The following is a 14,618-nucleotide window of genomic DNA, read 5'->3' as shown; positions in this document are numbered from 1 at the left end:
TTTTATGTTTCATCGTGTCTACATTTTTTAGCCCATTCTTTGACAAAGCCAAAGGTGGTTACATGTTCCAAGAAGAGTAGTACATCATGATTGTGTGTTAAAGGCTGTTGTGCCACTCTACGTCTGTGCTATATGTACTAATTGTATATTTATCATATTACTAAATACAGTACAAGTGACTGTGGATACCATCTCCCACCTATTTACAATTCATGTAGTCTACTAAATACAGTACAAATGATACCATCACCCACCTATCTACAATACACATAGTCTACTAAATACAGTACAAATGATACCATCACCCACCTATCTACAATACACATAGTCTACTAAATACAGTACAAATGATACCATCTCCCACCTATCTACAATACACATAGTCTACTAAATACAGTACAAATGATACCATCACCCACCTATCTACAATACACATAGTCTACTAAATACAGTACAAATGATACCATCTCCCACCTATTTACAATACATGTTGTCTACTAAATACAGTACAAATGATACCATCTCCCACTTATTTACAATACACAGTCTACTAAATACAGTACAAATGATACCATCACCCACCTATTTACAATACCTGTTGTCTACTAAATACAGTACAAATGATACCATCTCCCACCTATTTACAATACACATAGTCTACTAAATACAGTACAAATGATACCATCTCCCACCTATTTACAATACACATAGTCTACTAAATACAGTACAAATGATACCATCTCCCACCTATTTACAATACACATAGTCTACTAAATACAGTACAAATGATACCATCTCCCACCTATTTACAATACACATAGTCTACTAAATACAGTACAAATGATACCATCTCCCACCTATCTACAATACACATAGTCTACTAAATACAGTACAAATGATACCATCTCCCACCTATCTACAATACACATAGTCTACTAAATACAGTACAAATGATACCATCACCCACCTATTTACATTGCACAGTCTACTAAATACAGTACAAATGATACCATCACCCACCTATCTACAATACACAGTCTACTAAATACAGTACAAATGATACCATCTCCCACCTATCTACAATACACAGTCTACTAAATACAGTACAAATGATACCATCTCCCACCTATCTACAATACACATAGTCTACTAAATACAGTACAAATGATACCATCTCCCACCTATCTACAATACACATAGTCTACTAAATACAGTACAAATGATACCATCTCCCACCTATCTACAATACACATAGTCTACTAAATACAGTACAAATGATACCATCACCCACCTATCTACAATACACATAGTCTACTAAATACAGTACAAATGATACCATCTCCCACCTATCTACAATACACATAGTCTACTAAATACAGTACAAATGATACCATCTCCCACCTATTTACAATACACATAGTCTACTAAATAGAGTACAAACAAGTCATTGATAATGACATAGTCCCCACTATGATTGGGTTTTAAGGAATTATCACTACTCTGATCACGCAACAACGCTTGTGAACCTAAATCAAACAGACTTAGATATGTTGTGTCTGCTTGCTGGACATGGAACATGCCTACAACAATAAAGGATGGGTCGGGTATGGGGGATCATATCACGATGAAAATTGATATGCACATGTATGTCATAGAACACTGTCCTAATAATAATAATAATAATGTTGGGTTCTTATAATACCAACTTTGAATGTGATCTGTTCAAGCATGTCTGAGTTATGGCTTTGGACATGGAAAATTCACAAACAAAATGGCTGCCAGGCAGCCATATTGGATTGTATCATGACGAAAATGGATATGCACATGTATGTCATAGAACACTGTCCTAATACCAACTTCGAATGAGATCTGTCCAAGCATGTCTGAGTTATGGCTTTGGACATTGAAAAATCGCAAACAAAATGGCTGCCAGGCAGCCATATTGGATCGTATCACAACAACAATGAATATGCACATGTATGTTATAGAACACTGTCCTAATACCAACTTTGAATGAGATCTGTTCAAGCATGTCTGAGTTATAGCTTTGGACATGCAAAATTCGCAAACAAAATGGCTGCCAGGCGGCCATATTTGATCGTATCACAATGAAAATGGATATGCACATGTATGTCATAGAACACTGTCCTAATACCAACTTTGAATGAGATCTGTTCAAGCATGTCTGAGTTATGGCTTTAGACAGGGAAAATGTGCAAACAAAATGGCTGCTAGGTGGCCATATTGGATCGTATCATGAAACAAATTAACGTGCATATGTATGCCATTGTATGTTGCCCCTGTACCAAGTTTGAAAAAAATCAGTCCAGGCATCTCCAAGAAACAGCTGCGGACGGACGGATGGACGGACGCACGCACGGACGCACGGACAGACGGAATTCAATCCATAAGTCCCCGTCCCAGACTTCGTCCGGCGGGGACTAATGATACCATCTCCAACTTATTTACAATACATGTTGTCTACTAAATACAGTACAAATGATACCATCTCCCACTTATTTACAATACACAGTCTACTAAATACAGTACAAATGATACCATCTCCCACCTATTTACATTACACAGTCTACTAAATACAGTACAAATGATACCATCACCCACCTATTTACATTACACAGTCTACTAAATACATTACAAATGATACCATCTCCCACCTATCTACAATACACAGTCTACTAAATACAGTACAAATGATACCATCTCCCACCTATTTACAATACACATAGTCTACTAAATACAGTACAAATGATACCATCTCCCACCTATTTACAATACACAGTCTACTAAATACAGTACAAATGATACCATCTCCCACCTATTTACAATACACAGTCTACTAAATACAGTACAAATGATACCATCTCCCACTTATTTACAATACACATAGTCTACTAAATACAGTACAAATGATACCATCTTCCACCTATTTACAATACCTGTTGTCTACTAAATACAGTACAAATGATACCATCTCCCACCTATTTACAATACACAGTCTACTAAATACAGTACAAATGATACCATCTCCCACCTATTTACAATACACACAGTCTACTAAATACAGTACAAATGATACCATCACCCACCTATTTACATTACACAGTCTACTAAATACAGTACAAATGATACCATCTCCCACCTATCTACAATACACAGTCTACTAAATACAGTACAAATGATACCATCTCCCACTTATTTACAATACACAGTCTACTAAATACAGTACAAATGATACCATCTCCCACCTATCTACAATACACAGTCTACTAAATACAGTACAAATGATACCATCTCCCACCTATCTACAATACACAGTCTACTAAATACAGTACAAATGATACCATCTCCCACCTATTTACATTACACATAGTCTACTAAATACAGTACAAATGATACCATCTCCCACCTATCTACAATACACAGTCTACTAAATACAGTACAAATGATACCATCTCCCACCTATTTACAATACACAGTCTACTAAATACAGTACAAATGATACCATCTCCCACCTATTTACAATACACAGTCTACTAAATACAGTACAAATGATACCATCTCCCACCTATCTACAATACACAGTCTACTAAATACAGTACAAATGATACCATCTCCCACCTATTTACAATACACATAGTCTACTAAATACAGTACAAATGATACCATCTCCCACCTATTTACAATACATGTTGTCTACTAAATACAGTACAAATGATACCATCACCCACCTATTTACAATACCTGTTGTCTACTAAATACAGTACAAATGATACCATCACCCACTTATTTACAATACACACAGTCTACTAAATACAGTACAAATGATACCATCTCCCACTTATTTACAATACACATAGTCTACTAAATACAGTACAAATGATACCATCTTCCACCTATTTACAATACCTGTTGTCTACTAAATACAGTACAAATGATACCATCTCCCACCTATTTACAATACACAGTCTACTAAATACAGTACAAATGATACCATCTCCCACCTATTTACAATACACACAGTCTACTAAATACAGTACAAATGATACCATCACCCACCTATTTACATTACACAGTCTACTAAATACAGTACAAATGATACCATCTCCCACCTATCTACAATACACAGTCTACTAAATACAGTACAAATGATACCATCTCCCACTTATTTACAATACACAGTCTACTAAATACAGTACAAATGATACCATCTCCCACCTATCTACAATACACAGTCTACTAAATACAGTACAAATGATACCATCTCCCACCTATCTACAATACACAGTCTACTAAATACAGTACAAATGATACCATCTCCCACCTATTTACATTACACATAGTCTACTAAATACAGTACAAATGATACCATCTCCCACCTATCTACAATACACAGTCTACTAAATACAGTACAAATGATACCATCTCCCACCTATCTACAATACACAGTCTACTAAATACAGTACAAATGATACCATCTCCCACCTATTTACAATACACAGTCTACTAAATACAGTACAAATGATACCATCTCCCACCTATTTACAATACACAGTCTACTAAATACAGTACAAATGATACCATCTCCCACCTATCTACAATACACAGTCTACTAAATACAGTACAAATGATACCATCTCCCACCTATTTACAATACACATAGTCTACTAAATACAGTACAAATGATACCATCTCCCACCTATTTACAATACATGTTGTCTACTAAATACAGTACAAATGATACCATCACCCACCTATTTACAATACCTGTTGTCTACTAAATACAGTACAAATGATACCATCACCCACTTATTTACAATACACATAGTCTACTAAATACAGTACAAATGATACCATCACCCACCTATCTACAATACACATAGTCTACTAAATACAGTACAAATGATACCATCACCCACCTATCTACAATACACATAGTCTACTAAATACAGTACAAATGTACCATCTCCCACCTATCTACAATACACAGTCTACTAAATACAGTACAAATGATACCATCTCCCACCTATTTACAATACACAATCTACTAAATACAGTACAAATGATACCATCTCCCACCTATCTACAATACACATAGTCTACTAAATACAGTACAAATGATACCATCTCCCACCTATCTACAATACACATAGTCTACTAAATACAGTACAAATGATACCATCACCCACCTATCTACAATACACAGTCTACTAAATACAGTACAAATGATACCATCTCCCACCTATTTACAATACACAGTCTACTAAATACAGTACAAATGATACCATCTCCCACCTATTTACAATACACATAGTCTACTAAATACAGTACAAATGATACCATCTCCCACCTATTTACAATACACAGAGTCTACTGTCAGGTGATTATACTAGGTCACCTGACCAAACAGCATAACATTATTCAGATGAAAACTATGTAGTTGCTTCGAAAACTAGATTCCAATATTAAGGTACTTCACTATTATACAGTACAAATGATACAGTGAGGTTGTAGAATCTGATGCATTCAAATTACCACATTGATTATCAGTTGGAAAATAAACAATATTGAAACCATTAAAAATCATCAAGTCCATGTGTAATGTTTTCAGTACAGCCTGTTTTTACTGTACTGTGAAAGAATAGCCATGCTTTATCAGTGATCAATATACAAAATTTAAAATTCTTAATGTACAATTTAATGTACAATTCGGTAAAGAATCATCATGTTACGTGTGTTTGTGTTTCTGTTAGTGTTCAACTTTAGAGTTGAAATGTGTCTATCTTTGTGTAAAATATGTAAATGTCCCATGAATGAAATGCCAAGCCAAACATCATTTCTACTATAACTATAAATGATTGTGAGTTCATACCTTTTGATGCCATTTGTGTTGTTGCTCTGAAGTATCACCAAGTAAGAAATATTGCAAAGCTTTAATTAGCTTGAGCGAGTTCTCTGTATAGATGGCTGATGGTGTGGTAGAATCTCTAACATCTGCTATACATGCTTCTAACATCTTCTCTAACAACAATCTCTTGAGTTCTACAGGTGGTTTGATTAATTCATACTTCTCTGACAAGACATCAATACATGCTATAACTTTGCCTCTTTCCTGTTGAGTGGATAATCATATTTTATTACAATTCTTTTCAAAGAAGCGTGTCAAAGGTGTTAAAAGAACTATCAAGATCACTGAGCCTGATCACAAGGTTCCATGTTGAGATATGCACAAAAAGATAACACAAAAACATCACATACACAGTGTCGACTCTTTATTTAGTTAATGATGTAAACAGCAACAGTTCAGTTGGCTGCTGACCATGGATTCTGTTTGAACTTCAAGAAATTATACCTCATGTCTACTGTAATTGAAGTAAGCCATGTTCTCACTAGTGCAACGACATTGTCGAAATGCAACGTTATTTGATCGGTAAACACCGACAGATTAACTCTTAATCTGTACTGGCGTCCACACGCAGTCATTTAGGTCGTTGTTTTGGGAGAATCGCCGGCGTAACGCGCCCTCTACGGATCAATATATGTATATGTTACAACGCATGGTAAACAAGAATGGCGGATGTGCAGCATATAACAACAGCGTGCCTCTTGTTGCTTCACCTTCATATGCGATCAAGACGTGTCCAACGCTTTAGTCATCGACTTCTGGATCATGTTCATGAACAAGAGTTGCTTCGTTTGGTCACTAATGGGCATACAAGGAATTTTGAACGACGCCGTAGGCGATCGACCATGCGTTTCATGTTCATGCTGTTTGGCTTTCTGAACAATGCTTTAACACCAGTGAATAGAGCGTATATGATAATGATAGGAGTCGCACGTTGTTCTGCCATCCCATCTGTATCAGTCGTTGGCCTTGTGAACGCTGATCAGAAGTAAAGGTCAGAGGTGGTTATATAGACGAATGTCGTCGCGAGAGGGCGTTTACGCCGTCGTCAAAGCGTTCACACGCTACGTTTGGAGGAATTTGCGTCGGTGCACCGTTGCAGTTCCAGCTGTTTACGCCAGCGTTAATCTCCGCCGTTGTAGCAACGTTGTCAACTGTTCTGACATGTTTTTTCCGACGGTGTTGACATAAATTGATATAAACAACGTTGTCGACACCGTCGAAAAGGCTCTAGTGAGAACGACCCTGTAGAGTTCATATCATTAACTAAATAAGTAGTTGACACTATGTATGTAAGATAAAGATAAGATAAGATAAGATAAGATAAGATAAGATAAAACTTTATTGAGTCCCTGTTAGGGTAATTGGGTTATCTGCTACAAAAGATTATTAAAAACAGTAAAATATACATACAGTGTTGGTATGAATAACATAATCTAAAACAATATGTGTAGAAATTAAAAGAAATATAAATACATTAACAATTCAGACCAAAACACATTAAAATAGATTCACTAGTTTCTGTTAAAAGTTTTGTTAAGGAGTGTGATGACTTGAGGTATAAATGAACAAGTCATTGAGAATGACATAGTCCCCGCTATGATTGTTTTTTAAGGAATTATCACTACTCTGATCACGCAACAACACCTGTGAACCTAAATCAAACAGACTTAGATATGTTGTGTCTGCTTGTTGGACATGGAACATGCCTACAACAATAAAGGATGGGTCGGGTATGGGGGATCGCATCACAATGAAAATGGATATGCACATGTATGTTATAGAACACTGTCCCAATACCAACTTTGAATGAGATCTGTTCAAGCATGTCTGAGTTATGGCTTTGGACATAGAAAAATCGCAAACAAAATGGCTGCCAGGCGGCCATATTGGATCGTATCACAACAATAATATATATGCACATGTATGTCATAGAACACTGTCCCAATACCAACTTTGAATGAGATCTGTTCAAGCATGTATGAGTTATGGCTTTGGACATGGAAAATTTGCAAACAAAATGGCTGCCAGGCAGCCATATTGGATCGTATCATGATGAAAATGGATATGCACATGTATGTTATAAAACACTGTCCTAATACCAACTTTGAATGAGATCTGTTCAAGCATGTCTGAGTTATGGCTTTGGGCATGGAAAGTTCACAAACAAAATGTATGTCATAGAACACTGTCCCAATACCAACTTTGAATGAGATCTGTTCAAGCATGTATGAGTTATGGCTTTGGACATGGAAAATTTGCAAACAAAATGGCTGCCAGGCAGCCATATTGGATCGTATCATGATGAAAATGGATATGCACATGTATGTTATAAAACACTGTCCTAATACCAACTTTGAATGAGATCTGTTCAAGCATGTCTGAGTTATGGCTTTGGGCATGGAAAGTTCACAAACAAAATGGCTGCTAGCGGCCATATTGGATCGTATCATGACAACAATGAATATGCACATGTATGTCATAGAACACTGTCCTAATACCAACTTTGAATGAGATCTGTTCAAGCATGTCTGAGTTATGGCTTTGGACATGGAAAATTCACAAACAAAATGGCTGCTAGGCGGCCATATTGGATCGTATCATGACAACAATGAATATGCACATGTATGTCATAGAACACTGTCCTAATACCAACTTTGAATGAGATCTGTTCAAGCATGTCTGAGTTATAGCTTTGGACATGCAAAATTCACAAACAAAATGGCTTCTAGGCGGCCATATTGGATCGTATCATGACAACAATGAATATGCACATGTATGTTATAGAACACTGTCCTAATACCAACTTTGAATGAGATCTGTTCAAGCATGTCTGAGTTATGGCTTTAGACAGGGAAAATTTGCAAACAAAATGGCTGCTAGGCGGCCATATTGGATTGTATCATGAAACAAATTGATGTGCATATGTATGCCATTGTATGTTGCCCCTGTACCAAGTTTGAAAAAAATCGATCCAGGCATCTCCAAGAAACGGCTGCGGACGGACGCACGGACACACGGACACACGGACGCACGGACAGACGGAACCCAATCTATAAGTCTAATAAGACTAATTATGATAACAGGTAGAATGAGAAGCTAACGTAAATGTAAGTTTCAAATGAGTTTTCCATGTCATATCAAAATGGGCCCACAACATTGGTATAGGGGCATTAATATTGCATGTATAGTAAAGTTACCGGTATGTTAGAGAACTTTAGGTGGTCGTACCTAGTGTATAATAGAAACTGGAATCTGATGATTTGTAGTGTCAATAACATGTAGTGTCCAAAATAGAAAGTGTATTAATCCCTTCTGACAAGTTCATAGTGCCGAGTAGAACATTTTAGATTAACTACTTTTATAAACTATTGATGAAGATTACCATTACGAAACCTTCAAGTTCACTTTTGCCCCAAAGTGCAATATAAGTGAAACACTGATTGTGAAACAGCCAAGCATTTACATGACATGTTCTGTTACTAGTGTGGTAGCTAGGTAATACATGTACATGTATATGTATATGTGTTTGAACTAATAAGTAACATTAAAGAATTCATGTAAGAAACAGGGATAAGAACAAATATTTACATCTACCACATTTCAGACAAGGCTATATGCCATTGTAGAAAAAGGATTTTTTTTCCATCACAATCCAAAACGCAATGACCCCCCCCCCCCCACCCCCGGGCCGAAGAAACTGACTGGTCCCTAAGCAGGCTCACCAATCTTGATAGTTCAGGCAAGCTCCTTTGAAAAGAGCTCTGTAGTGACATATCTCAAATATGTTTTGGTCTTCCTTGCAATACACCATATTTCAGTTACCAAAATTCCTTCCACTTTTTATGTAAGGATCACAACAAATAGTGAAGTGTAATCACCCATTTATGTAACTTACTACAAGCCTACAATGGATTTAGCCTGTGTCTATTTGTTAGCTTACAGAAACTAGAGATAGTGAAAACAAAAGTTTGCTTCAGAAAGTTTGTACATACCTTCCATGCATCATCATCTGACCCAGCTATTCCTCTCCACATGACATTAAACAGTACTTCTACCAACATATCACTCAATTCCTGCAGGGCATGGTCATCATCATCAAGATTATGGAATTCTGGCGTGTCCTGAATCACGTCACCATGGAAACTGCCTTTCATTTCTACTCTGGAGGAACCAATACTTATACCACTATCAGACTTTGACACTGATTTGGAATTATCACCTGGTGATATGTTTGGTGTAGTCAGATTAGTCGGCCCTATACTGGTTGTGTCCGAATCAGACTGGATCAAACCAGTTTCACTTGAAACTGATATCTCATCAGGGGTTTGGACTCCATCTCTTTGCAAATATATCTCCTCTCCCTCCTCCTCTCCAAAATCTTTTGTTTCACTTTCTCTTCTTTCATCAAATGACATTAAATCTATCCCTGCAGTTTGGCCATCACTTGCATCACTGTTTCTCTTCTCTTTTGACACACTTTCTTCAAGACGTTTTTTAGCAAACAGTCTAACAATCGTGTCTTGCCAGCCAACTTGTTTACTGAGCTGGCCTGCAGCTCCTAAATTCATATACAAGGCATGCAAGACATGGCGACACACCTGTAGTCTTATAGTGATCCCTGTGTGATGGATTAACTGCATTACTGCCATAATACCTGAATAATTTATAAAATTATCTGGAAAAACAAGAAAAAAAAAGTGAAGAAGAAAAATTTATCTTAAGTTAGAAGAGATTGAAAAGGTTTTGGTCAAGAGATGGTATATGATGCTACCAAAACTAAGAGAGCATAGAGTTTCAATTAGATGTAGTCATGTTTTGACATCTCACACACAATGTTTTTTGTTACAAATTACACAAACAAACAAGTCATTGAAAATGACGTAGGCCCTGCTATGATTGGGTGTTAAGGAACTGGCAGTTTATGTTGTCATTTTCAAACCTGGTTAATGTTGTTTGGCCTAATATGGTTGTTTTTTATATCACTACTCTGTTTAAGTATGTCTTATGTATGAGTTATGGCTTTGGACACGAAAACTGCACCAACAAAATTGCTGCCAGGCAGCCATATCGGATTGTATCACAACGAAAATGGATATGCACATGTATGTCATAGAACACTGTGCTAATACCAACTTTGAATGAGATCTGTTCAAGCATGTCTGAGTTATGGCTTTGGACATGAAAACTGCACAAACAAAATGGCTGCCAGGCAGCCATATCGGATTGTATCACAACGAAAATGGATATGCACATGTATGTTATAGAACACTGTCCTAATACCAACTTTGAATGAGATCTGTTCAAGCATGTCTGAGTTATGGCTTTGGACATGGAAAATTCACAAACAAAATGGCTGCCAGGCAGCCATATTGGATTGTATCACGATGAAAATGGATATGCACATGTATGTCATAGAACACTGTGCTAATACCAACTTTGAATGAGATCTGATCAAGCATGTCTGAGTTATGGCTTTGGACAGGGAAAACTCGCAAACAAAATGGCTGCTAGGCGGCCATATTGGATCGTATCATAAAACATATTGACATGCATATGTATGCCATAGTATGTTGCCCCTGTACCAAGTTTGAAAAAATTCGGTCCTGGCATCTCCAAGAAACGGCTCTGGATGGACGGACGGACAGAAGGACGGACGGAACCCAATCCATAAGTCCCCATCCGGACTAAATACAGACACTGATAGTGTGCATGCATATGAAATGATAACTGTGACCTCACTGTGAACACAGATGTACATCACTGTCAGATGAGACAAGGAAAATTAAAAGACATAACTGATTAATATTTGTGATTTAGTGAGATAGAATGTAACACTTTATCTCTATTTTGTTTGTGTATTAAATTCAAAAAAATACCGCTAATGGCAATTTAGCACAACTGTACAGTTTTTTAAAAATGTTTGTCCATATGATAGTCTATGCTAACAATAGGTGTCCATTTGCTGACTATCCAGTTTCCTATCCAACCATGTCGCTATCTTTGTGATATACGCGATCGTTTGGCTGTTGCTATGGGCGTGGTCATGTTGCTAGAAATATTTGCATACATTTTTGAATGTTTATGTTCACCTGTGTATGAATTCCTGATATTATCTTTGCAATATATGTGATCATTTGGAAGTTGATTGTAGTCTTGTTGCTATGCAAATTTGCATATTTTTTTGAATGTTTATTCATTTGTCTTCCAATTCCTGTTTGTTACCTTTGCAATATAAGTGATATTTGGTTGTTGCTATGGGCGTGATCATGTTGCTAGGCAGACTTACATACATCTTTTGAATGTTTATTCAATTGTCTATTAATTACTGTTGTTATCTGCAATTCTGGCACTTTCTTATCAATCCTTATCAGCTCATTACCATAACTTAGTGTTTGCTTTTTGTAATTACATCTGATATGCCTGAGTCAACATTAATAACAGGCACTACTTTTTGGCATTCACATGGCATTGACCATCAGAAATGTACACTGTCTGAAACCACAGACACTTACTTACATGGTATAAACAATATATCAGCAGGAACAATGTGTCCCTTTCTATTCTTACTGTAGTTCCAAGGTTCATTTGTTGATTTGCAACTGATCAGTGACCAGCATGATCGACAGCTTCTATGATATCTTTAAGGGAAAATGTGAAAGTGGCAATACTAGATGAAACGATGAATTTAGAAAGTCATCAGAAACGTGAACAAGATAATGGGGAAAGTCAAATGCAAGATTGAATGCTGCCTTACTTCGGAGACATCACTGGTACAGGTACTATGGCAAGACTGAAATGCTGTCGACCGAATGTGTGCAAGTACTAGTGAGTGTGTTACTCCGCTGCGAGGCACAACTGGCTTGGGTGAAAGGTCACGATTTGGCTTGGGTGAAAGATCATGATCCGATCGTGATCATAACATTAGGATACATCTTGCACTGTACATTGACGATGTTACATGTGGTATATGGACATCAGAATTTACTATTTAAGTATCTCTGTGCTTAATTTTTCAAAAAATTATTTAACTAACTATGAAACGAGAAAAACTGTAGCTCCGAGTGCAAAGTTACTTTCAAGGAGTGAATCGTTTGAATCAAGGGACGTTATCAGCTGCTCCAACTTTTATAATCCTATTACAGTTGACATTGCAAACAGATTTAGAGATTGTCAACAACCCACCTTGCCTATTGATGAACTCGGGTTATCTGTAGTTTGGCTTTATCGAGGCATTTCAGACATGGTTACTATGGGCATGGTCATGGTTGGTAGGCACATTTGCATACATTTTTTTTGAATGTTTATCATTTGTCTTTCAATTCCTGTTGTTACCTTTGCAATATGTGATAATTTGGCTGTTGCTATGGGCGTGGTCTTGTTGCTAGGCAAATTTACATACATTTTTTGAATGTTTATTCAATTGTCTATTAATCCCTGTTGTTATCTTTGTGAAATACACAACCGTTTGGCTGTTACTATGGGTATGGTCATGGTTGCTAGGGATATTTGCATACATTTTTTAAACGTTTGAGTTTAAGTTTTTTGACCAAAAATCACATTTTCTGACCCAAATCACAAACCGGTGGTAAAATCATTTTGATTTGAACAATTTCCCAAGTAGACAGACAAGGTAATGAACCCACCAAATATCATGGCAATTGGTTCAGTGGTTTTGACTTTAAGTTGTTAACACACACACACACACACACACAGACAGACAGACAGACAGACAGACAGACAGACAGACAGGAGCCGGGCGATCCCTATTGTACTACTGAACCTCAGTTCATTTGTGCTAACAAAAACTGTTCATGAGAAATATACTGCCTCATTGAAACTCTTTGCTCACTTGAAACACTAAATCTAAAGACTGATCCCTTCAGTCTAGGGCAAGTGTAGTTACATGAACAATGTCTGTCACTAAGTCATAACTATCATTCTACATGTATTCTAATTTCAGTCTTTCTAAAAACTGTACCACTCAAAAAGTAGCAATGTGAAGTGTTATTCAAAACCCCATTCATGGTGCAAAACTAATCAAAAGTTAATGTCATTTTGTACTGAATTACTACTGATGAGAGATGTTTATAGTTAGGTTCAAAATTGAAAATTTGATGTTGAAACTTACCAGCAACTTGTTCTACAAGACCAATGGCCATACTGAGACTAATTGGTTGATTACCCATTAACATAGTCAGTCCAGAAAATCCAATGTCTATTAAGCGTAGTCGTACTTTACTCTTGTCATACACTTTATCAGTTCTGGTCATTACTGAGAACAACTAAAAAAGTAAACAGAAACATCAACTATAGATGTTGGTACAGTTTGATATAAATACATGGCAAGGATGAAGAACACTGCACTTTAATACTGTAATAGAGACATATTTGTATGCATACTAAGGAGTCAGGTTAGGATTGGGTTGGGATAGAGATATGATTAGGCCCCTTAGCTTACATTTGATTGGTGTACTTGACAAATAGTTTCCACTGCTTTACACAAGTCTTGTCATGAAAGTGCTGCACATTGAAAAGTAACCAAAGATGTAAGAAAACACAGAACATCCTAAAATTATATTTACTGCCTGAAAAATGGTAAAAATGTACAACATTCTTTTTAATACTAAATTTACTCTAATTTACTCTAACAACAATCACACCATTCTAATGTTCACAGAAATAACTTTTTAGT

The 14,618-nt window shown here is 36.6% G+C and overlaps 1 protein-coding gene across 2 annotated transcripts in view; it reads right to left on the bottom strand.

Annotated features, from left to right (window-relative positions):
• The window catches only part of LOC144451067 (neurobeachin-like protein 1), a 312,418-nt gene that overhangs the window by 146,071 nt on the left and 151,729 nt on the right, over positions 1-14,618 (bottom strand). Inside the window, exons 24-26 of one of the 2 annotated variants that reach the window (XM_078141830.1) lie at positions 14,055-14,208; positions 9,919-10,601; positions 5,891-6,130 (exon numbers count right to left, since the gene is read on the bottom strand). In XM_078141830.1, coding sequence (XP_077997956.1) covers positions 5,891-6,130; positions 9,919-10,601; positions 14,055-14,208 — 1,077 coding nt within the window. The remainder of the gene's footprint in view (positions 1-5,890; positions 6,131-9,918; positions 10,602-14,054; positions 14,209-14,618) is intronic. The other variant, XM_078141831.1, reaches the window with a different exon arrangement.

This window comes from Glandiceps talaboti, chromosome 20 (assembly GCF_964340395.1).
Source record: "Glandiceps talaboti chromosome 20, keGlaTala1.1, whole genome shotgun sequence".
NCBI lineage: Eukaryota > Metazoa > Hemichordata > Enteropneusta > Spengelidae > Glandiceps > Glandiceps talaboti.
This window is presented reverse-complemented; position numbering and strand designations above follow the sequence as displayed.